This window comes from Mus caroli, unplaced genomic scaffold (genome assembly GCF_978045245.1).
Source record: "Mus caroli unplaced genomic scaffold, Mus_caroli_1 scaffold_6, whole genome shotgun sequence".
In the NCBI taxonomy this organism is placed as follows: domain Eukaryota; kingdom Metazoa; phylum Chordata; class Mammalia; order Rodentia; family Muridae; genus Mus; species Mus caroli.
The window spans coordinates 150,872,701-150,897,624 of record NW_028227261.1 but is presented as its reverse complement, the minus strand read 5'-3'; the positions used below and the strand labels follow the sequence as shown (position 1 = coordinate 150,897,624).

General features: G+C 41.4%; 1 protein-coding gene across 2 annotated transcripts; it reads right to left on the bottom strand.

Moving 5' to 3' along the window:
• Nucleotides 1-18: 18 nt before the first annotated feature.
• Nucleotides 19-23,308, bottom strand: Sdr16c5 (short chain dehydrogenase/reductase family 16C member 5). Of its 2 annotated transcripts, XM_085838493.1 has the most exons (8): nucleotides 23,214-23,297; nucleotides 20,905-20,999; nucleotides 19,853-20,199; nucleotides 15,882-16,013; nucleotides 13,954-14,053; nucleotides 10,259-10,403; nucleotides 9,169-9,294; nucleotides 19-279 (listed from the first exon to the last, which is right to left on the bottom strand). In XM_085838493.1, the coding sequence occupies exons 3-8, from the start codon at nucleotides 20,183-20,185 to the stop codon at nucleotides 186-188; spliced, it is 930 nt and encodes a 309-aa protein (XP_085694619.1). In that variant the 5' UTR covers nucleotides 20,186-20,199; nucleotides 20,905-20,999; nucleotides 23,214-23,297; the 3' UTR covers nucleotides 19-185. The 2 variants fall into 2 exon arrangements, with proteins under 2 accessions (XP_085694619.1, XP_085694620.1); XM_085838494.1 differs by lacking the exon at nucleotides 20,905-20,999 and having other exon boundaries at nucleotides 23,214-23,308.
• Between the last annotated feature and the right edge of the window lie 1,616 nt (nucleotides 23,309-24,924).

Below are 24,924 nucleotides of genomic sequence, written 5' to 3'. Positions count from 1 at the left end.
AAAAATACACTCAACAACAACAAAAGAAAACAGTAACGATGCATTTAAATGACACTGGAAGGACATTCTGATCCACAGCAGAACATACTTGTCTTTGGGTTCTGTCAAACAGAAATACCTTTCTTCTTTGAAGTAAGCCTGATGTAGCAATGGGTCTCAGACAACACAGGGCATGGAACTTATCATTAAGTTTTCTTCTTTTGGCCAGTGAAGCCCTCTGTCATATGAAAGACTCCCAGGTAGTCAGCTATAAGTATTCCTGTCTTGATTGGCAAGATGCTAAAAAGAACACAAGAGTAAACATCTTTGTTATTATCTGTGAAAACACCTTTGCTAGGTAGCTGAAGATTGTCACTTTTGTAGAGTTGCATGTTCAAACACTCATCATGGAGGCTTGGGCCGAGAGGTCTCCTCCTTTGTTTATGACATTGGGTTCACTTGTTTTGGTCTCCAAAACATCACCAGTTTAGAGTACTGTGTGTACTCTAAAGCATCTATTTTAGGGTACTATGATTGTCAGCACACGTTTGGAATAGATGGATCTGGCTGGAAACTTGGTTTCAGCACTTTCAATGACAGCTTAGGCAACATACCAGCTTATAGGCCTTCATGTCCTCAGGTAACAGCTGAGGGCATCCTTCTTCCTAAGATCACTGTGATGACGAGATGCAATAGGTCTTCCTGCTGTTGGCCACCTGACCTAAGATGTTTATCTCTTCCATGTCATCTGTGCCTGGGAAGACTCACAGACACCCCTGACCATAGCCCACACTCTGCCCCTGTTGACCTTGAGACTCACATTGCAGACTGCGTAAAGTCACAAGCAGTTACAGAAAACCTAAGGGTTTTTCCTAGGTGTGGGGTGAGGCCTCCAGGTGCTGTGTGTCCTCCCCAGCTTCAGCACTGGTTAATTGCTAACATATTGGAGAGTTTTCCTCCATTTGTTCCCCAGTGTCCAGGCTGATCTGAGACTCCCCATTCTGGCTTAATATTTATGTACAATACGTAGGACATTCAGGATAGGAGCCCAGTTATGAGGCACCCTGATCCCCCACCCTACTTTTCCATTTACTTTTGTTCTCTCACCTTACATTTACTCCTGAGAAGACAATTCCTATCATGATAGGGGTTTCTTTGTCTTGCTCTTTTGTGTATTCCTGGATCCTTGAATGGGAATGCTGAATTACTCACACACTGCTTTCTACACGTTGTTTGCAGGACTCTTTGATAATTTTTTTCACTGAGCCTGTTTATCTTTCCTTTGCTTCTCCAGAATGATCTAGCACTTTCCCAAAACATTGCCCAGAATGCGTATGCCATTAAAGAAATATGATTTCCACAATTACTCAGAGCAAAAAAGAAGAAGTTTCGTGTTCTTAAAGTTGGCTTTGTCATAGCACAATCTGCTATTATGCAAGAAATAACCCATTCTGCTGTGGAAATGCATACTGTCCAATAACCAGACATTATGATAATCTCTATGCACTGCAAAACATGGTCAGTAATTTGCGGACAAGAAAACTGAGGCCAGGATAACATGGGACATGTAAAAATTACAGACTTGATAAAGAGTAGGGTCATAACCCTGGGTTTCAAATTGCTACTTAAAGACTCCTTGTGCTACCTCCCACAGCTTCTTTCAGCCACAGAGGTCACTCCCATGGTAGAGAAAGTATGGGAAAGAGAAATGATGGAAAAATGAGTCATGTTTCATTGCATAAAATAGATAAAATTAACTAATGGTAAAGGTACATCTGTGGCTGTCAGCCATATGAGAACTAGAAGAATAATGCCTATACTCAAACAGCCGAAGAACCATCAATGTCATAAGAGGTAGAGCTGGGTACAGAGCAGGTGGACTAAGATAGAAGATGGCCTAGTCCGCCATCATTGGAAAGAGAGGCCCATTGGTCTTGCAAACATTATATGCCTCAATACAGGGGAATGTCAGGGCCAAGAAGTGGGAGTGGGTGGGTAGGGGAGTGGGGGGAGGGTATGGGGGGACTTTTGGGATAGCATTGGAAATGTAAATGAAGAAAATACCTAATTAAAAAAATGGCTCAAAAAAAAAAGTAACAAGATCTTGGGTCCTGGGTCCCTCAGAGACCAGTCTGCATAGGTCAGCTCACAGACTGCGAAGGGTGAGCAAGCAGATTGCAGAGGCGACACAGCTTCTGGGACTGGCAGAAGCGACACAGCTACTGAGAGATACCCTGTTTTAGGCTCCAGACATCTGGGCACTTTCCCCACCAAAGGAAAGGTGTCAGCCCAGGAGGGCTCTTTCGGAGAGGTGAGGGAGGCATCTTGGGTCCTGGGTCCCTCAGAGACTAGTCTGCACAGGTGAGAGTGCAGACTGCAGAGGCAACAAATCTTCTGGGACGGGTCCTGATTCGGGCCTTCATCTTCAGCCAGGAGGCAGGTCCAAATGCCAGATATTTGTCCACCTTCCCTGCAAAAGGAGAGCTTGCCTGCAGAGAGTACTCTGACCACTGAGATGCAGGAGAGAGCTAGACTCCCAGGTTTGCTGACAGAGGCTAACAGAATCATAGGAGGAACAAGCTCCAGCCAGAGACAACTATAACAACTAATTCCAGAGAATACCAGATGGCAAAAGGCAAACATAAGAATCTTACTAACAGAAACCAAGACCACTCACCACCATCAGAACCCAGCACTCCAACCTCAGCCAGTCCTGTATACCCCAACACACCTGAAAAGCAAGACTCATATTTAAAATCATATCCCATGATGCTGGTAGTGGACATCAAGAAGGGTTTTAATAACTCAGAGAAATACAGGAGAACACTGCTAAACAGGTAAAAGTCCTTAAAGAAATACAGGAAAACACAACCAAACAGGTGATGGAATTGAACAAAACCATCCAAGACCTGTAAAGGGAAGGAGAAACAATAAAGAAAACCCAAGGTGAGACAACGCTGGAGATAGAAACCCTAGGAAAGAAATCTGGAACTATAGATGTGAGCATCAGCAACAGAATACAAGAGATGGAAGAGAGAATCTCAGGTGCAGAAGATTCCATAGAGAACATGGATACAACAATCAAAGAAAATACAAAATGCAAAAAGATCCTAACTCAAAACATCCAGGAAATCCAGGACACAATGAGAAGACCAAACCTATGGATAATAGAAGTAGATGAGAATGAAGATTTTCATCTGAATGGGCCAGCAAATATCTTCAACAAAATCATAGAAGAAAACTTCCCAAACCTTAAGAAAGAGATGCCCATGAACATACAAGAAACCTACAGAACACCAAATAGACTGGACCAGAAAAAAATTCCTCCTGACACATAATAATCAGAACAACAAATGCACTAAATAAAGATAGAATATTAAAAGCAGTAAGGAAAAAAGGTCAAGTAACATATAATGGCAGGCCTACTAGAAATACTCCAGATTTTCCACCAGAGACTATGAAAGCCAGAAGGTCCTGGACAGATGTTATACAGACACTAAGAGAACATAAATGCCAGAACAGGCTACTATACCCAACCAAACTTTCAATTACCATAGACAGAGAAACTAAAGTATTCCATGATAAAACCAAATTCACACAATATCTTTCCACGAATCCAGCCCTTCAAAGGATAATAAAGGGAAAACACCAATGCAAGGAGGGAAACTACACCTTAGAAAAAGCAAGAAAGTAATCCTTCAACAAACCTAAAAGAAGACAGCCGCAAGAACAGAATCCCAACTCTAACAACAAAAATAACAGGAAGCAACAATTACTTTTCTTTAATTTATCTTAACATCAATGGACTCATTTCCCCAATAAAAAGACATAGACTAGTAGACTGGCTACACAAACAGGACCCAACAGGAAAAGGACAGACACTACCTCAGAGTGAAAGGCTGGAAAACAATTTTCCAAGCAAATGGTCCGAAGAAACAAGCTGGAGGAGCCTTCTAATATCGAATAAAATTGACTTTGAACCCAAAGTTATCAAAAAAGACAAGGAGGGGCGCTTCATACTCATCTCATGTAAAATCTACCAAGATGATCTCTCAATTCTTAATATCTATGCTCCAAATGCAAGGGCAGTCACATTCATTAAAGAAACTTTAGTAAAACTCAAAGCACACATTGCACCTCACACATTAATTGTGGGAGACTTCAACACCCCACTCTCACCAATGGACAGATCCTGGAAACAGAAAATAAACAGAGACACATGGACACTAACAGAAGTTATGAAACAAATGGTTTTAATAGATATCTACAGAACATTTTATCCTAAAAAAAAAAAAGAATTTACCTTCTTCTCAGTGCCACATGGTACCTTCTCCAAAACTGACCATATAATTGGTCACAAAACAGGCCTCAACAGATACAAAAATATTGAAATTGTCCCATGCATCCCATCAGATCACCATGGACTAAGGCTGATCTTCAATAACAACATAAATAATAGAAAGCCAATATTCACGTGGAAACTTAACAACACTCAATGATTCCTTGGTCAAGGATGAAATAAAGAAAGAAATTAAAAACTTTTTAGAGTTTAATGAAAATGAAGCCACAACATATTCAAACTTATGAGACACAATGAAGGCAGTCCTAAGAGGAAAACTCATAGCCCTGAGTGCCTCCAAAAAGAGACTACAGAGAGCATACACTAGCAGCCTGACAGAACACTTAGTAGCTCTAGAACTAAAGGAAACAAATTCTCCCAAGAGGAGTAGATGGCAGAAATAATCAAACTCAGGGCTGAAATCAACCACGTGGAAACAAGAACTATTCAAAGAATCAACCAAACCAGGAGTTGGTTCTTTGAGAAAAATCAACATGATCCATAAACCCTTAGCCATACTCACTAGAGGGCACAGGGACAGTATCCTAATTAACAAAATCAGAAATGAAAAAGGAGACATAACAACAGAACCTGAGGAAATCCAAAACATCATCAGATCCTCCTACAAGAGGCTATATTCAACAAAACTGGAAAACCTTGATGAAATGGACAACTTTCTAGACAGATACCAGGTACCAAGGTTAAATCAGGATCAGATTAATGATATAAACAGTCCCATTTCCCCTAAAGAAGTAGAAGCAGTCCTCAATAGTCTCCTAACCAAAAAAGGCCCAGGACCAGATGGGTTAAGTGCAGAGTTCTATCAGACCTTCAAAGAAGACCTTATTCCAACTCTTCTTAAACTATTCCACTAAATAGAAACAGAAGGTACTCTACCCAGTTCATTCTATGAAGCCACAATTACTCTGATACCTAAACCACACAAATATCCACCAAGAAAGAGAACTTCAGACCAATTTCCCTTATGAATATGACTGGAAAAATACTCAATATAACCCTTGCAAACCAAATCCAAGAACAAATCAAAACAATCATCCATCATGACCAAGTAGGCTTCATCCCAAGGATGCAGGGATGGTTTAATATATGGAAATCCATCAACGTAATCCAGTATATAAACAAACTCAAAGACAAAAACCACATGATCATCTCGTTAGATGCTGAGAAAGCATTTGACAAACTCCAACACCCATTCATTATAAAAGTCTTGGAAAGATCAGGAATTCAAGGCCCATAACTAAATATAATAAAAGCAATATACAGCAAACCAGTAGCCAACATCAAACTAAATGGAGAGAAGCTGGAAGCAATCCCATTAAAATCGGGGACTAGACAAGGATACTCACTCTCTCGCTACCTATTCAATATAGTACTTGAATATCTAGCCACAGCCATTTGATTACAAAAGGACATCGAGGGGATACAAATTGGAAAGGAAGAAGTCAAAATATCACTATTTGCAGATGATATGATAGTATATATGTGACCCCCAAAATTCCACCAGAGAACTCCTAAACCTGATAAACAGTTTCAGTGCAGTAGCTGGATATAAAAATAACTCAAACAAATCAATGGCCTTTCCCTACACAAAGAATAAATGGACCAAGAAAGAAACTAGAGAAACAACAGCCTTCACAATAGTCATAAATATATAAAATACCTTGGTGTGACTCTAACTAAGGAAGTGAAAGATCTGTATGATAAGAACTTCAAATCTCTGAAGAAAGAAATCAAAGAAGATCTCAGAAGATGGAAATATCTCCCATGCTCGTGGATTGGCAGGAATAATGTAGTAAAAATTGCTATACTGCCAAAAAGAATCTACAGGTTCAATGCAATCCCCATCAGAATTCCAACTCAAATCTTCACTGATATAGAAAGGGCAATTTGCAAATTCATCTGGAATAATAAAAAACCTAGGATAGCCAAAACTATTTTCAATGATAAAAGAACCTCTGGTGGAATCACCATCCCTGACATTAAGCTGTACTACAGAGAAATTGTGATAAAAATTGCATGGTACTGGTACAGTGACAGACAGGTAGATCAATGGAATAGAATTGAAGACCCAGATATGAATCCACACATCTATGATCACTTGATGTTTGTCAAGGTAGGTAAAACCATCCAGTGGAAAAAAGACAGCATTTTCAACAACTGGTGCTGGCACAAGTAGTGGTTATCATGTAGAAGAATGCAAATCGATCCATTCTTATCTCCTTGTACAAAGCTCAAGTCTAAGTCGATCAAGGACGTCCACATAAAACCAGAGACACTAAAATTAGCAGAGGAGAAAGTGGCGAAAAGTGGGCACAGGGGAAAAATTCCTAAACAGAACAGCAATGGCTTGTGCTGTAAGATCAAGAATTACCAAATAGGACTTCATAAAATTGCAAAGCTTCTGTAAGGCAAAAGACACTATCAATAAGACAAAAAGGCCATCAACAGATTGGGAAAGGATTTTTACCAATCTTAAATCTGATAGGGGACTGATATCCAATATATACAAAGAGCTCAAGAAGCTGGACTCCAGAAATTCAAATAACCCCCTTATAAATGGGGTACAGATCTAAACAAAGAATTCTCAACTGAGGAATATTGAATGGCTGAGAAGCACCTGAAAAAGTGTTCAACATCCTTAATCACCAGGGAAATGCAAATCAAAACAACCCTGAGATTACACCTCATACCAGTCAAAATGGCTAAGATCAAAAATTCAGGTGACAGCAGATGCTGGCGAGGATGTGGAGAAAGAGGAACACTCCTCCATTGCTGGTGGGATTGCAAGCTTGTACAACCACTCTGGAAGTCAGTCTGGAGGTTCCTCAGAAAATTGGACATAATACTACCGGAAGATCCAGCAATACCTCTCCTGAGCTTATACCCAGAAGTTCCAACTGGTAATAAGAATACACACTCCACTACGTTTGTAGCAGCCTTATTTATAATAGCCAGAAGCTGGAAAGAACACAGATGTCCCTCAACAGAGGAATGGATACTTCATTCCTCCTTAGAATAGGGAACAAAATACCCATGAAACCAGTTACAGAGACAAAGTTTGGAGTTAAGACGAAAGGATGGACTATCCAGAGTCTACCCCACCCAGGGATCCATCCCATAATTAGCTACCAAACCCAGACACTATTGCATATGCTAGCAAGATTTTGCTGAAGAGTCCCTGGTATAGCTGTCTTATATGAGGCTATGTCAGTGCCTGGCAAATACAGAAGTGGATGCTCACAGTCATCTATAAGATGGAACACAGAGACCTCAGTGGAGAAGCTAGAAAAAGCACCCAAGGACCTGAAGGCATCTGCAACCCTATAGGTGGAACAACAGTATGAACTAACCAGTACCCCCCCAGAGTTCGTGTCTTTAGCTGCATATGTAGCAGAAGATGGCCTAATTGGCCATCACTGGGAAGAGAGGCCCCCTGCTATTGCAAACTTTATATGCCCCAGTACAGGGAATGCCAGGGCCAAGAAGTGGGAGTGGGTGGGTAGGGGAGCAGGGCAGGGGGAGGGTATAGGGAACTTTTGGGATATCATTTGAAATGTATATAAAGAAAATACCTAATAAATAGTAATAAAATAAAAAAATAAATAAGAAAAAAAAAAACTCTATAAATAATATCAGGAATTAAAATACTAATAAGACTTAAATATAGAAAATATAACATCTAAAATACAGAAATTTTATTCTTTTGGGTTCTTTAATATGCTGAAACCAATTTTTATATAGCACAAACATATTCTACTCCAAAATTGTTACTTATTGCTTCAAATAAATGTGCACTATATTACAGAAAAAAAAAGAAGCAACAAGACAGAGGAAAGACTCATTTATCTCTACAGAAAATCGTGGCTGATCATAGAGTGTGCTCCTTGTAAAGGTACAGACCCTGTGAGGGGAGGCACAGACATATGGAGCAACACTGAGAGACTGGGATGAGCAGTGGACCTGGCCAGTCAACAGTAGCCTGCTCCCAGGCCAGCGTGCCCAAGCTGCAACTCCTGAATTTAAGAAATGAAATTCATTTTGGACATAGGGGTGGGGATGAAAATGATTCTCCCTCTTCTTTCCTTCCTTCCTTCCTTCCTTCCTTCCTTCCTTCCTTCCTTCCTTCCTTCCTTCCTTCCTTCCTTCCTCCCTCCCTCCCTCCCTCCCTCCCTCCCTCCCTCCCTTCCTTCCTTCCTTCCTTCCTTCCTAACTTCCTTTTTCCTTCTTTCCTCCACTCCCACCCCTTCCTCCTTTTCCTTCCTTCAGTTCTTTTGTGTGTGTGTGTGTGTGTGTGTGTGTGTGTGTGTGTGTGTGTGCTGGAGAACTGAGAACCTTGTGCATGCTAGGCAAGCAGTGTGCTACCCACCCATACTCAGTCTCCCCCCCTTTTTTTTTTGCATGATTTTAAGATTTTTTTGCTCTGGGATTCTTTAATTTCAATTGGTAAAAATTCTTAGCAATTGCCAGTTTAACCAATACTTCAGATTCTTAAGGTGTGTAGCTGACTTTCTGGTACCTGTCATACAATCATCTCAAAATGTGTGTAAGAACACCTTTACTAAAGCAACCCAACAACTTTTAAATCTGTCCAGATTCCATTTTGTAAACCCATTCATTTTTGACAATTATAAAATGGTAAGATGCCAGAGAGGGTCTCTGAACTTGTAGTGGTGGTGGTGGGCACAGAAACTGAATAAATTTGAAACTGTGCAATAAAGGGTCATGGGGATGAAAAGGAGTACGGAGAAGATTTTCCTTAAAAACCACCATTAATTTAACTAGTATTTGCTGACTGGCGCATGGGGAGACATGGAAACTGATGTTGTTACCTTTTTAGAAACACCATGAAGTATAAAAACTTGGGCATATACAAGTAGAGCTGCTCCTGGAGAATGGCATCTATGATTTTCCTAACTGCATATTCTGGATCCAGAATCGGTAACAGAGTAGGACACCTAAGGAAGAAAAAAAACCTCAAGTTAAAAGAAATCATTCCTTAAGATTAAGGGTGAAATTTACAAGACATTGTTGTTAGACCCTCATCCCTCTCAATTTCTAAATTTCCATATTTACTCATTTATTGTCAAAGTAGTACTAGCATGGCTGGGATGTGAAATGGAAACTCATTGTAAATCAGTATATTCACGTTAAATATAATCATCCATGTAACACTTTATTGAGTGGTCTAAGTGAGAAGTGAGTCATTGGAAACAAACTGGGTATCTGTGTCTGCCAGGGCCTGAACGTGTCTCCCTATTTTACATTTAAGGCTAATCTCTGCATGATGGGTCTGGATCAGGACTTGGGTTTTGGAAAGTAATTTAGGTCATGAGCATGGCACCTTTGAGAATGGGATTGGTGCCTTTATGAGAAGAGACCTAGCATAGGTGGACTTTCTCTCTGTCCTTTCCTTGGCAAGGAAAAGGAGAGATCCATTTTCTCTGGCAAACAAGATCTAACTGCAAAGAAGGGCTATGAGCTTCTTTTCACCCTGGCTCTTGAACTTACAGCCTGTAGTGGGTAAGACCTTTCTGTGCTTAATCCAGACGTGATATTATTAAGGAATGTGGTGGTTAATCAAGATATGTGGTATTCTTTTAAGGAATCTGAGAGCTGTTTTCCTTCAATGACTTCTAGTTTTTCTGGAGTCAGGGAATGGGTCTGAACGGCATTAGGTGACAGAAAGGGACGATGGCCAAGACAGGAAACAGAAAAGCAGATCTGCAGCCACAGGATGGGTACTAATTGGGCATTGTAATCATTATCAATCAGGTCCTTAAACACACATGTGTCAGGGACAATTCTGAAACCACTTCTGTATCAGAAAATATTTAGAAAAAGATCCAAGCAATTCAAAGAAAAGAATTGAATGGGCAGAGAGTAAATTTGAATGCCTTTAAAATCAAAAGGTATACTTACTTAGTAGTGCAACCTTCAAACATTCCAGTTTTTATAAAGAATGGGCACACAATTGTAGTTTTGATCCCCCATTGTTTCTTGGCAAGTGTTTCGATAAACATAGATTCTGCAAATCCAAGGGCTGCGAATTTACTTGCACAATAGTCTGGAAGAGAGAGAGAGAGAGAGAGAGAGAGAGAGAGAGAGAGAGAGAGAGAGAGAGAGAGAGAGAGAGAGAGAGAGAGAGAGAGTTAGTTCAGGTCTGACTGGTCTCCTTGCATTCTATATCATTGTGCAGTTCAGAGATTGCATTCTTTATGACTTGAAGTTTAATGACAACCTTGCACTGAGCAAAGGTCCTGGCTCCAGATCTTTCTAACAGCTCAGGTAATCATTAGTATCAGTTTTTAGCAGTTACATTGTGCTGGCTAGTTTTAAGTCAATTTGACACAGCTAGAATTATTGAAATAATGCCTCTACAAGATGTGGCTGTAGGCTTGTCTGGAGAGTATTTTCTTAATTAGTGATTGATGTGGGAGGACCCAGCTCATGGGTGGTGCCATTCCTGGGCTGATGCTCCTGGGTCTTATAAGAAAGCAGGATGAACAATTCATTAAGCAGTACCCCTCCATGTCTTCTGCATCAGCTCTTGCCTCCAGATTCCTTCCCTGTTTGAGTTCTTACCTTGACTTCCTTCCATGATAAAGATTGATGAGGAAGCATAAGACAAACAAACTCCTCCCAAGTTGCTTTGGTCATGGTGTTTTTTCACAGCAATAGTAATCTTAACTAAGTCAACTGTATTTTAAAATATGGAATGTACATTGTTTTTTTTTTATGCTATAATGAGAAGGCATCTTTAACAGATTATAGAATGATATAAAATATAACATATATGCTCGGAGAAACAAAAAATGTTATGTGACTTGTTTTATTGTGATCTAGTACCATATGCATATATTTCTGAGGTCTGTTTGTGTTGTAAAGCTTTTAAATGGCATTACATTAAGTTCACTTGTAATACTAATAGCAACAGAGGATGTGGCAATCATTTCAAATGTTCTTTGTATGGGGAGGAATATGTAGCGAGTAGCATAGAACATGGGCCAATGAAATAATACACTAATGAACAAGTGGACTATGAGATGAGAAAGGCTGCTATGTACTCCACTAGACCATAATTTTACTTCTAAGTCAATGCTTTGCTGAGCCTGTGCCAACTGCTCTACAGGACAGGGGGTGGTCAGTCCTTATTTCAAATAAATTAACCTCATTTGTATAAATGCCTACAATAATACATAAAATAGCAAGTTACTTAAGGATTTAAGCAAGAAAGATCAGGGTGGTTAGTGGTACTTACAAGTAAATGTTCTTCCAATCATAAATCTCAGATTGTCAGTATAATGAAAAATAAATAATTCAATGGTTTAAAGTGGTTTTAAATCGTCACACTGACATTACCTGTACTTATGTGCAAAATTACTAGGAGTTTTAAAAAAGCTTTGGCATTTGTCTTAGTTAAGGTTTTACTGCTATCAACAGGCACCATGACCAAGGCAACTCTTAGAAGGACAACATTTAATTGGGAATGGCTTACGGGTTCAGAGGTTCAGTCCATTATCATCAAGGTGGGAGCATAGCAATTTCCAGGCAGTCACGGTACAGGAAGAGCTGAGAGTTCTACATCTTCATCTATAGGCTGCTAGGAGAAGACTGACTTCAAGGTAGCTAGGGCGAGGGTATAAAGCCCATGCTTTAAGTGACACACCTACTCTAACATGGCCATACCTACTCCAATAAAGCCACACTTCCTAATAGTGCCACTCTTTGGACCAAGCTTATACAATCCATTACAGCATTACTGGGAGGTGGTAGAGCTGTTAGGAGGAGAGGCCTAATAGAAGGAAGTTAGGAGGCAACTGAGAGTATGACATGGAGGAGAGACTGAGACTGGATCCTTCTATTGCCATCTTTTTTTTTTTCTCAACTGCCTCTGTCTCATGCTCCTGCATGTTTTACTTTGGCCCAAAGCAACGAGGCCACCAAACCATGAAGAAAAACCCTTAAAACTGTTAGCTAAAATAAACTCATCTTCCTTTCAAGTTGATTATCTCAAGTATTTTGTCTCAGTAGTGGTGGGGAGTGAGAATACTGGTCCCAAACTCCAAAGCAGCAGAGTCACAGACTGAAACCTCTTCAACCGTGAGCCAAATAAGTCCTTACTTATTTTGCCACAGTGGTGGGATCTGATATACACAGTCATGTTAGCCAGATGCTGCAGGTGGCAGGAAGCAATTGAAGCTGTCTTCATGAAATATAGACAACAGTGAATGATTTCAACTCTGTTTTCTATTTTGAGAGAAGGACAAAGGACTTCTTACACCTTACTTCACTTGAAAATGTAGGGGGAAAGTGGCATTTTTGTCCATGCTGTGCATTGTTTTAAGTCACATTTGCTTTAAGAGAATGCCTTGGGGGGGGGTGTGAGGAGCTGGAGAGATGGCTCAGAGGTTAAGAGCACTGACTGCTCTTCCAGAGGTCCTGAGTTCAATTCCCAGCAACAACATGGTGGCTCACAATCATCTGTAATGGGATCCAATGACCTCTTCTAGTGTGTCTGCAGAGAGTAACAGTGTATTCACATACATAAAACAAATAAATGAGGAGAGAGAGAGAGAGAGAGAGAGAGAGAGAGAGAGAGAGAGAGAGAGAGAGAGAGAAGAGAGAGAAGAGAGAGAAATAGAATACCTGAATTCTGTGAATGAAAATGACTTGAGAAGGAATAGAGCTAGGTATTTTGCAGTGTTTTCCTTTACATCCCTTTCCAAAGGGGCATTCGTATCCATTCTGTTGCGAAGCAGCCACAACGAGTGACAAAAGCTAGGTTGCAAGTGTCAGGTTTGTCACTGTCAGGTCTCAGGGATGCTACACCAGGCAAGAGGGTAGAGGGAGAGGAGGGAAGAGCAGGACCTAGAGATGCTTCTAGGCTTGTCTGAGTTGTGTGATAAAGTACTTCATTTGGAGCCATTGATCCTGATAAGCAGACAGAACTCAGGACTTGCACAATCTGCATTCTCAACAGAGTCTTGGTAAGTGGCTATGTTATAGAATACAAGACCACACTATAGGAAATACTGAGGGCTTTGACTTGTTTCTCAAGATATTGGTGTGAGATTCTTACATCTAAAGATGGAGATATTATGTGAGAAGACGAGAAGGAGGATGAACAATAGCTATGAATAACCATGCATGCTTTTCACACCCATGAGAAAGGGAACAGTGTGAGTCTTGGACTGTATGAAATAGTGCCATTTGGGTAATGGGTAGTTCTGAGAACCTTAATCATATAACTGAGACACAGGAAACTACGACATTTTTGTTATTTACTCAAAATCTGTAGAAGTGCATGATCAACAATCTTTTGGGGCACAGAGATACATGCTTACAATGCCAACACTTAGGAAACCAAGACAGGAAGACTGAGTTTCAGACCACCTTTGTCTTAAAAGTCTAACCCTGGCTCACCAAACCAAATCAAACCAAACCAAACCAAACCAAACCAAACCAAACCAAACCAAACCACCAGAACACTAAAAACTTCAAATTACTCTTTCCTGTCCATTTGTTGGGTGAGTGTCTTGACCTGCACACACTGTGGGAGGCAGACCCCTGGAGTGCCACTATTATGCAAGTCAAAGTTGTGAGAATTCTCTTACCTGACAGCCCATTTACTCCAATTAATCCAGCTGAACTTGAAATGCAAACCAAATGGCCATGGTTGTTAGCAATCATGGCTGGCAGGAAGGCTTTATACATCTAAGAAGACCAAAATTAAAGAAAAAGAAGCTTTAAATACCCAATAACACATTATGTGCTTTCCTCAGATGTGCAAATGGCTACTGTTCTTGAAACTATTTTAAACTAATAAAATTATCTAAAATTATTTAAAGAATATTTTATATTGTTAAGCCATTATCTCCTCATGAAATGTCAATAATATTAAAAACAATTTATCCAGATTAATGCTATATATAGCATATATGTGCATACATACATACATGCATTGGTAAGATCATAATGTGGTACAGAAAAATCTTAGTTGCAACACTCACAATCCAAAAACCCATAAGGACTTATGGACACCATTGTTTAGATGCATATTGTGTTTCCTTCCTTGGCTTAATACAGATTTTCAAAGTTTTCCTGAACACAGTTCACAAGATACCCTGCTTCCATTAAGAAAGAACTATTTTAAAGCAATCTCTGCTTCTTTGAATGATGGCCTTTTAATGCCAGTTCATAAAATAAAGTATGTTTTTGAGGTAGTAGGTGCTTAGGCTGTGTCTCAGTCATGCAGAACATCTTAATTTTTTTTTAATTGGGAACCTGGAGAAGATGATATAGGAAGAACAATGAACTTCTAAGGAGGATGTCTTGGTCGACAGGCAGAAATTTATCACAGATTCAGAAAAAGAGATTAAGAAAATGGGTTCTAGGCTGGAGAAACAGCTCAGTGGATAAGAGTTTGCTTACACACACACACACACACCACCACCACCACCACCACCACCACCACCACCACCACCACCAAAAGCTAACAGCTATAATAAAAGAAATAATAAAAAAAAGAAGCCTCTTACAAAGGCCCCACCTCTTCACTCAACTTCTTTGTGTTGTTTCATAGAGAGAGCTAGAAAATCAAAATGAAGAAGACAGAGAGCATCCTAAGAAGGATACTGTGTCCAGGGTCCAGTGACCCAGCTGTGACTCTGCTGTGAAAGCTGGAGCCCAGGGGTCAGGCAGTTTTTTGAGCCTTTGGCAATTAAGTCACATGCCCATCTTTGGGTTAAATACAGGAAAAAGTGAATAGACAATACAGGAGAGGATGCCAGGGGCCAGGGAAATAATAATGTTGAAGGGGTAACTAACAGAGGAAGAGAAGGGAGACTAGGGCAAAACAGAGGTAGCATAGACATGAGAACCACAGAAGGAGACACCAAAGAGGACTAACCTAGTAATTACATCAATGGTAAAAGTAAACTCATGAAACACATTCACACACACACACACACACATTGCACATTTGGGACAAGAGAAGTAATTCCAGTAGAGACACAGTAGTTACTAACTTCTGGATCTTTTCCATTTTTCTCCTAAAGATCATGCAGGACATCAAGAACACCAGAGGGACCACTATACCCTAGCAAAAGTGGAGATAACTCCAAATGTGTTTTAAAGCTTCTGTCGGCGAGCTGGAAAAGGTGGGAGAAGTATGGAGGGGGACCTGAAATCTTCTGCAAGTCCTCTCAAGAGAGTGAGCCTTGTTTAGGGAGGCCGAGCTGTGCACAGCACTGAAACCAACTGGACAGCAAACAGAGGCAGGAAGGGATAAGTTAATGCGGAAAAGAAAGAACAACTGAGTGGATGAACCCAAAATTAAGATATTAAACTGGGATGTAGCTCAGTGGTTCAACACTCATATAGATTGTGTAATGACTGTGTTGATTCCTAATATCCCCCCCCCCATGATTAAGATGTGTGTATTTTATTTATAGATTGATAATATTGCTAAAAAGTGAGAGAAAAATACTTTAGAATGCCAGAGTAAGTTTGCATTTAGTATGAGAATAAAAAAAAAAATCACCCATAAATGTGCTTTGAAATTGACATCAAATGACTTTTCCATGAGGTCATCTGGGCAGTCAAGGAAATTTCTGCCTGTTACAATGCCAGCATTGTTGATGAGGATAGAGACATCACCAACTTCATTCTTAACCTGGATTGAATAAGAAGAGTGCCATCATCAAACTAGTAATTCTGTATAAGATCTCTTTCCCAACAGTTAAATAGTCTTGATCCTTACCTCAGGCTGGCTTTGTATGCTCTTTGCAGAGTTCTCACTGCACTAGATCGCTAAGTGCAATGCTCTACACTTCATTCTCCTCTCTCTCCAGTACAGAGCTTAATGTTGGAAGGCCACTTTCCTTCTCTACTCGAACCCTTCTTGCTGCTTATGCTTCATAAAGATGTTTTAGGTTTTGCATTGGTAACATATCATTTCAGTCAAGTGACAGATATAAGAACAACTTTATTATAACCAATCAGCATACAGACCCCATCCTGGCATATACAGAAATAAGGAGAATGCAGGAGCAAATGGGGAAAATGATAATCTATACTTTAAACACAAGGTAGATTAGAATCTGTCTGTCTTATTTTCCTCAACAGACCGGTTTTCTTCTCTCCACCTCAAAAATTTAGGAACAAGATCCATGAGTCATGGTTGTTGTTGAAATGCCAGCTTGAAAAGGCATGTGATCACTGTTACTTTAGAACAAAGGGCTGCAGGTGACACAGTGGTCTCTTTGCCTCTAACAAGACTTCAGTTAGTCATCTTGGCTCCTTGTGGGCACAAGCCTTTCCAGGACGATGACAAGGCTGGTACTATTTCTATGTTCTCCTTTGTGTTCTGAATTCCAACAGTGCAATTTAGATCATACAGTATCAGTAAAATACACCATTTGGAAAGGACCACCCATAGTAGTTATCAAGTGTTCATAAATAAGGTTCACAACAGTTCCTCTTGTATCTTTAGCTGTTAGTGTGTGTGCCTGCGTGTGCATGCCTGTGTGTATGTGTGTGTGTACTCATGTATGTTTGTATATGTGTGTATGAGTATGTGAGTGTATGTGGATGTATGTTCATGTGGGTGTGGATGTATGTGTGTACACATGTGTGTGTTTGTGTGTATGTGTTGGTGCACTTGAAAGAATGGATAATGTAAAGTTCATCACAGTGTCACAGAATGGTATTGGTGAGGTATTCTATATCACTATGGAAGGTGGAAGCTGCTGTTGTAGAGGGCCTGGGTTCAGATTAGGTGACATAGCTGTGCCAGTTTTCACATGAAACACTGAAAAAAATCTAAATACATGTCTGCTTTGGAAAGAGGCTAGTAGTTCATCAAATTCAACTTGATTAGCAAGGAGAGTAGCAATAAGAATAGAAATCAGATTGCCCAATAAAGGGGTATATGTCAATAACTTCAGAAAGAGATTTGGTATAGAAACAAGAATCTGCTGTAAGGCTCTGGCCTGTTAAGCATGCTGGTATCTTATTGTAAAACTCTAGGATGGCCAATGTGAATTTCCTAACAGTTCAGGTTTCCCATTCCCGACTTATTAGAGGGAGCAGGCAGCAAGGAAGATTTGTTTCTGCCAGTTACTAGGTAGTCCATAATTTTGGAAATCATCAGGAACTAGTAACCAGTTTTAGGAAAATTGTAAATGTTACAAATTAAATTCAAGAGGATAGCCTTACTTCCTTCAATTTCAGAAGATGCTATTCAGTCATAGATATGAAAATACAAACTGATTGTCATTAAATACATAACTAGGATTCTTAAATGTAACATCAGGATAAAAGAAAACTCCATAGTCCCAGTTTGTTCATATCCTACTGTTCAAAATAACTTGTCACCTAGATGAACCACAAAGCAGCACTGGACTTTCTAAACTCATGGCTAAGCTGTCACGCTGGGATATAAGCCCTCAAAGCTACTCAAGACTAGATGAGAGAAGACTCTAAGTATCACTTCAAAAATTTTCTCCACGGTCAATCTCCTGGGGGACATGCCTTACCAATTCTTATAGTTTCGCCCTATCTAAAATAAGAAGTGGAATGGCAAATTTGTAAGTAAAGCTGTTTCACCTAAATGCAGGAGAGCACACTGCCAATCCTCGTCAAGATCATAGAGTGATAAAAAATGAACAAGCTTGGAGTATGACACAGCAGACCATGTCAGAAGTCAACCATCTGGGACAGACATGGCTCCTAATTCAAGAGATGTGGAAGTAACTATTTATAGAACACTATACTAGTTTGCCATTATGATCAAGGCCTTCAGTGTCTGAGTATCGACTCATGATTGCTGAAGACTGGCTAGAGAAGTTTGTCTGTAGTTAGTGAAAGTCAACATGAAAATCAGCATGCTTCATAGGTAAACAGAAGCAGCTGGTCAGTTGGCTGTGCTTGGGTTGTGATCCTAGAGTAAGTCTGGGTGCGTTTATCAGGTTTGAATCTTCAGACTGTATCAGGCAGAATAAATGTTAAAAAAAAAAAAAGAACAAAGTGGTGCGAAGTAGAAAGGCTGTTGGAGCAAGCAGTCTTGCTTCTTCCCTTTTCACTAAATTCAGCAATACTCTGTCCTCTAGTCAGCCGGGGAGAGTAGCGTGTGGGGTATGCATCCCAGTATGGGGATATTAGGAAACAGAAGTTCTTACGAGGGGCAAGACTTGATGAGCTAACAGCCTGTCTGGAGTTTCAGCTTCCTGAATCTTTAAAAGCCTGTCTATGTTATTGCCAAAGAAGTATTTAGAGCAGTGATTCTCAGCCTTCCTAATGCCATGACCCTTTAATACAGTTCCTCAGGTTGTGGTGACCCCCAACCAAAAAAATTTTTGTTGCCACTTTTTAACTGTAATCTTGCTAATGTAATGAGTTATAATGTAAATATCTGATATGCAGGATATCTGATATTCAAACTCTATGAAAGGGTTGTTTAATATGTAGCAGAGGATGTCTTTGCCTGACAGTAACGTGAAGGGAGGCCCTTGGTCCCGGGGATGTTTGATGCTCTAGAGTAGGGGAATGCTGGATCGGTTGGGTGGGAGAAGGTGGGTGGGTATCGGAGCACCCTCGTACAGGCAAAATGGAGTGGGGAGGGCAGATGTGGGATGGGGCTTTGGTGGAGGGAGTAACCAGAAAGTGGGATATCATTTGATGTAAACGAATGGAATGATAAATTTAGAAAGAAAGAAAGAAAGAAAGAAAGAAAGAAAGAAAGAAAGAAAGAAAGAAAGAAATGGTTCTTTAACTTCAAAGGGGTCATGACCCAAAGGTTGAGAACTACTGATTTAGAAGGTTTGGGTGTGATTTAATTCAGTTATAGAGCACGTGTTTAGGAAGCACCAAGGCAGTGGGTTCGAGACCTACTACCACCAGAACCAAATAAATGATCTCAGGATGAGTATTATTCTCTAATGATTACCTGTGAAAAACACATATTCAAATGGGAGATGTGGTAGGGTAGATATAGCCTATGATCTAACTCCAAATAAACAAGTGCACATATTTTGTTTGATCTTGGGCAAAGCATTTGACATCTGTTTCTCACCCCTCAAAGAAGGAAGCTTCAACCTCTTGCTCCTTCTTCCTCTGTACTGGTACAGTTAGCATAGGGTGGCAGCGGGATCCAGAGCGTAGGGTACCACACAAGAATCCAGAAACTCAAGACCTGGCCATTCCTTTGTTAACTGTCAGCTCTATTGCTAAAGGAAACTATAGGCCCACACAGATTCACTGGTGGTAATAATAATTTACCTTATGGTGTTATGATATGCTATATACAGGGTATTTTGCAAAACATTTTGCATACAATAAGAATGAAACATTCCAAATTCCCATTCCCCCCAGATTATTTGTAAAGTAGAAGGATATTGAGGACAAGTGGAAGACACTGAGACAGACAGGCCAATGAATAAAACGGGTGCATGCCAAAGTAATTGCATAGGATTCTCACAACCCACAAAACCCAAGGAGACTCCCTCGATGTACCTGGTCAGCCACTCTGTACACTTCTTCCCTCCGGCTGCAGTCACAGGTGTAGGCATGTACCCTGGCAGCTCCTGCTTCCCGAGCTAACTGATGAGTCTCATCATTTGACTCCTTATTCACATCCCAGAGAACAAGCACTGCTCCCAGGCGGGCAAACTGCAATGCTAAGAGCCTTCCGAGTCCACTCCCAGCACCTGTTATGAGCACTATCTCACCGGCAACGTTCTTCCGTGGTTTTGAGATGATATGAAAAAGTAGGGCCTCCAAAACACTCAACAGTGATTTTCCCAAGAAAACAAGCAAGTTCTTCACTGATTCCAGGTGTTGAGACATGTTCTGGGGAACACCTTTAAAGCAAGAGAGAGTTTGGTCAGTTCCCCTTCTCTGAAGGAAAATACTGGATGCTGATACTGAATTCAGGAGTAGGCAGGAACCACAGTGACGTGTGATATCTGCTACAATGTCTACACATGAGCCCTAAGTTCCATCAAGATTTGCATGCCAGCTATGTGTCACACATAACAACGTTTGTTAATTGGCAGCTGGAACCACTTCACCCAAGTGTATGCCAAGGGGTGTGCCTGTATTTCTCTCTAGTTAACTTTTGCCTTACTATGTGAAGCTCAGCCAAGCTGTCACATCATGGTGTTTATGACATAGCTCTTATGGTGTTATGCTTTTGTCTCCTTTTAGGTTTCTTTTTTTTTTTCTCATTTGCACTACAATTCTTTCATTTAGTGATGCTATTTAAGATTTGAAGGCTAGGGATTTAGCTCAGTGTAAGAGTACTCATCTAGCATGTGTGAAGCCCTGGCTTCTTACTGATCCCCAATATTATGGCAAATTTGAGATCTGAGACAAAAGGGGAAATTGTAAAATCCTGTCCGCATAAAGTATTAGGAGAGTACTAAGTGGTTTTCCATCAACACCCTACTTCCCCTTCAACAGTTGACTGATTTTACATCAGCACCCTAACTCCTTTCCCTAGGCTGAGGGCCCCATTCAGTCAGCTCCCCCTCACTTAGGAGATTTGGTGAGACAGTCTTGGTTACCTTCTCTGCCTCTGTGAAACGTGGCACAGTCTCCAATGTCTTTCTGGATCTTGGTCTCCTCTTTACCAGGTTTGGGTCTTAGGGCAGTTCTGAACCTAGGATGAGAATGCTCTATGATTCATCATAGCTCTGGCTCACAGAAATTGTCTCAGTTGTTACCAGTTTTGGTTTAGATTCATAGAGAAAATCACCAAAAAGGCACTGATGGTTTTTTGTGAAGGGGTAAAGGGCTTTCCTGAGCTGGCTCTTCCACTGAGAAGCTCAGGTGCAGGTATAGGTTTCAGAGTTAAAAGGACAGATGGTAGCAGCTCTTTAGTTTGCTGGCTGGCTGAGGACCAACTAAATGCTTTTAATGATAATGGGTGGTTCAGTCCATCTTTAGAAGGGTTTAGCACATGAAAGTTGCTAAGGCCTAAACTAGTTTCTGGCGTATTCTACACATAAGATTGACAGACAGAGAGAATGTATATGTGACCTGCTTGCTTAAGCAAGCATAAGGCTAGGTTGGTTGCATGATATCAAGTATTAGCTTCAGTTGGTTCTCTGTGTTCTGGGCCTGGGGCTTGGATCTCATAACCTAAACTGTTCTAGATGAAGAAACAGATCGTCAGCAGATAGTTGAATTATCACAAGCAATAGTGTCATAACAGTGTCATGGGTGATGGGAGACTTGATCCAGATTAGGTCCTGCAAAGAAGAATGCTGGGGAACCACCTTGCCAGTAATGAGCAGCAGGGCTTTGTGGTTTCAAGGCAGGCTTCTTCTGCTCATCTGGGGCTTTCAGACTCAGATCTGAGGTTTGACTTTGGGCTTTACTATTCTTTGGATGCAACAACTCAAATCCTTTGTTAACTTTGCTCTGATTTATTTCCAGAGCAACTTTTGGATGATCAGGTCTCTGAGGCACTCTGTAATGATGCCATGGAGGAAGACACTATTCAATATGCATTTATGGGGTACATGCCTGTAGCCTTCTCAGGGTTTGCTGTATGCTGTACTATGCACACAGCAAAGGGACACTATGGCCACTTCCTACACAGCAGCATTTCACTTCCATTAGCTTCTTTTTAGAAAACACACAGCGGGCGACCCAGCCAGGCCATGCTGTCACCTTTCTGGCACAACATTATATGACATCCTACCAGAAGACAGAGCTCTCTGCTCAGTAGTATCCAGCTCTGTGGAGAAATGTCAGCATGATGTAAACTCTAGAACAAGTCCCGGCTTTTCCCTCTCTTGGCAGATGTGCCGTATTTAGGATCATGGCAGCATGTAGTAGCTTCCATGCCAAGTTTTGAGTTTCTTCTGTGTAATCATACATGCAGTGAGGAGAGATTGTAGAGATGGGCTTAGGATGCTGCATCTGTCAGTGTCATACTTGGCAACTTTGATCAAAGTTATTTCATTGCTAGTGTCTCAGTATTCTCTAAGAAGCTAATGCTCGTGCAAATGCTACTGCACTGGGGGCTGCAGGAGTGAGTAGGAGCAGCACATAGCCACTCCCAGTCTTAAAATTAAGAAACAAAGCTAGGCATCAGCCTGCATGCAGCCATCCTTAGGAACACAGGGTTGAGGAGGAATGCAGAAGAACTTGCTGGATTTTAGTCACAATAGCATCTCTCCATCTCCTCCCCAGACTCCAGAAAGTGCCATATTCAGAACATAAATTCATTGTTAGGTCTGTGGTCTGTAGACAGCAGAATAACTTTCTAATGATGCCATAGGCATTTGTGGAAACAAATGGATCAATATTCTTTGGCTATATCCTCGGAAGCTGATTTAATAATCACAGCGGCAAACAGAAAGTAAAACTATGTCTTCATTTTATCTTAAGGATTCTTTGTTTCAGAAGATACAAGTATATTCCATTTCATAAGGCTGAAAACTCGATATCATCCCCAGTTCAAAAGCAGAGTTAACTGGGCACATAGTAAGCCCATGACACTTGCAGAGAGCAGATGGTGGTGGCAGATACACTGACAACCACAGCTTCTGCTGAAAGGAGTGGGTTAGAGGTTGCAGGGAGGTGGTGGTGAATGTACAGGCCTGGGCAGAGTACAGGAACCAGGGCCATCCGGTAGGAATCCTTTTTGCTCTCAAGTGGCCAGCATCTCACTTTTGGAGGCATAGACATCTGGATTTGCCCAGAATACCGCTCCCCTGCAGAGATGACTCCCCTGCTGGCTGCTTGGTGCTGATCCCCAACTGCTGCCGAGGTTCTCCTGAGTTAAACTCTCCTGACTGGGTCTGGGTACCGTGGTGCCACCTCTCTAGGAGCAGCCCTAGAATGTGGGATCTCCGCAACTCACCTCGCAAACAGTTCCCTCTCTGGCCCCCGTGGAGAAGCAGGCGTCTTAGGCTTCAAGCACCCAGGTCCCTGGTTAAGCAGCAAGGTTCAGATGTTTATCCCTGAGTAGGCTGGGCCCCAAGCGAAAGGCTGGACTGTGATCCCGCGGGGGAGGGGCCTCGTGCAGGCACCCTTTCCTGCAGAAGGTGGTAAGGATAGTGGAGACCTGACTTGTGCCCCAGAACTGCCCATCCCTTTAAAATTTTCTCATGCCCACGCTGGATTGTTAAAAGAGTATTTCCAGGTTGAAAAGGGCAGAGTCAGCGGCAGGAGATTTCGTAACACCAGGTGTGCTTGCAAGCCCAATCAAAGTTTCATAGGGTTTAGGGGCCAGGTTTCCCTCCAGATATCAGCAGCTCATGGCACAGATAAGAAATTCTACAACACTGATTCTTTCACATGGTATCCGAAGTCTCAAGTGTCTGAAAGGGCCGTGGGTGTGATCTTGGGATCTGTCAGGAGGTGGGTGGCTGATGGCTGGGGTGCTTGTGGCTCAGGCAGGTAGCCAAAGGAGAGAGAGTTTGTTTTAACAAAATGAAATTGAGAAATCAAAATAGAGTAAGTGTCAATGATGCACTATAACCTGTTTCTTCAACATTGCTTGTGAACAACCCCCACCCCAACAAAACACTGCTATAATAAAACAGCCAAGAAAACAAGCTAAGTTTGTAAAACTAGTGAGTGATCTCATGTGTCTTGCCACCAAAATGCTTATGATGGGTAGGGTTTCATGGGTGGCACCACACCAAACAGGAAATGCCAGGAGAAATAACCGGCTCAGGTCTGGATATACAGTGGGAAGGAACAGAGCAGGGCTGTAAGGCCCAGAGGAGTGGAACCTTAGCCAAGTTTTATATGGGACAGGCTTGGGCAAGAAGAAAAAAGCTTGGAAAAGTAGGGGCGGGAAAGGCTTGAGTATGTTTTCAGTGTTTAGAAGCTTTCCTGGCAAGGCTTGTAAAGATTTGGGCAGCAGTACTGTGAGACAAATGTATGAGCATTGGTAGGTTAGCCATCCTTAGGTTAGTCATCCTCACCGGACGGCACATGGAATAGAAGATCATTAATGGATTGTATAGTGAGAAGTCATCTCAGATGCCCTCAGCATCCGTGAAAGAGAGTAGCCAGGCAGCCTGGAAGGAAGAAGAGACTACGCTGTAGGGGCTTGAGGTACTGCAAAGGGAGAACAGACAAGGGTGTACAGGTGAGCAGCACCTAGGGGTTCAGATGGGTGGACACTGGAAAACTCAAAGGCCAGCCACCCACCACTTCCGTGGCTTCTCTGAGCAGAACCCTGGTATGTCATTCTGGCCAGACATTGGAGATAGACCTCATGGAAGAAATGGAGCATTATTAGAAATTTCAGCACTACAAAATAGGGGTGTGGGCAATGTGGTACATTGCATGTGTAGCTGAAGCAGCTGGAGGCTTGGGATGTGAAGGCTGTGCTTCAGGCTCAGAGGCTCAGCTGCTACTCTGAGAGGTAAGGGAGGGCTACTAAATAGAGTCCCACTGTAAGGGGAAAGAAATGGCAGTTTACGATGTAAAACATTTCACGGACACTTGATATATGACAGCATGGCTCAGCACAGTCTGAGTGTCTTGGATTGTATGGATACACACTCAGAGGATAGTTTCCGGTCATACTGACAACTATTTTGAGAAAGAAGATTGTT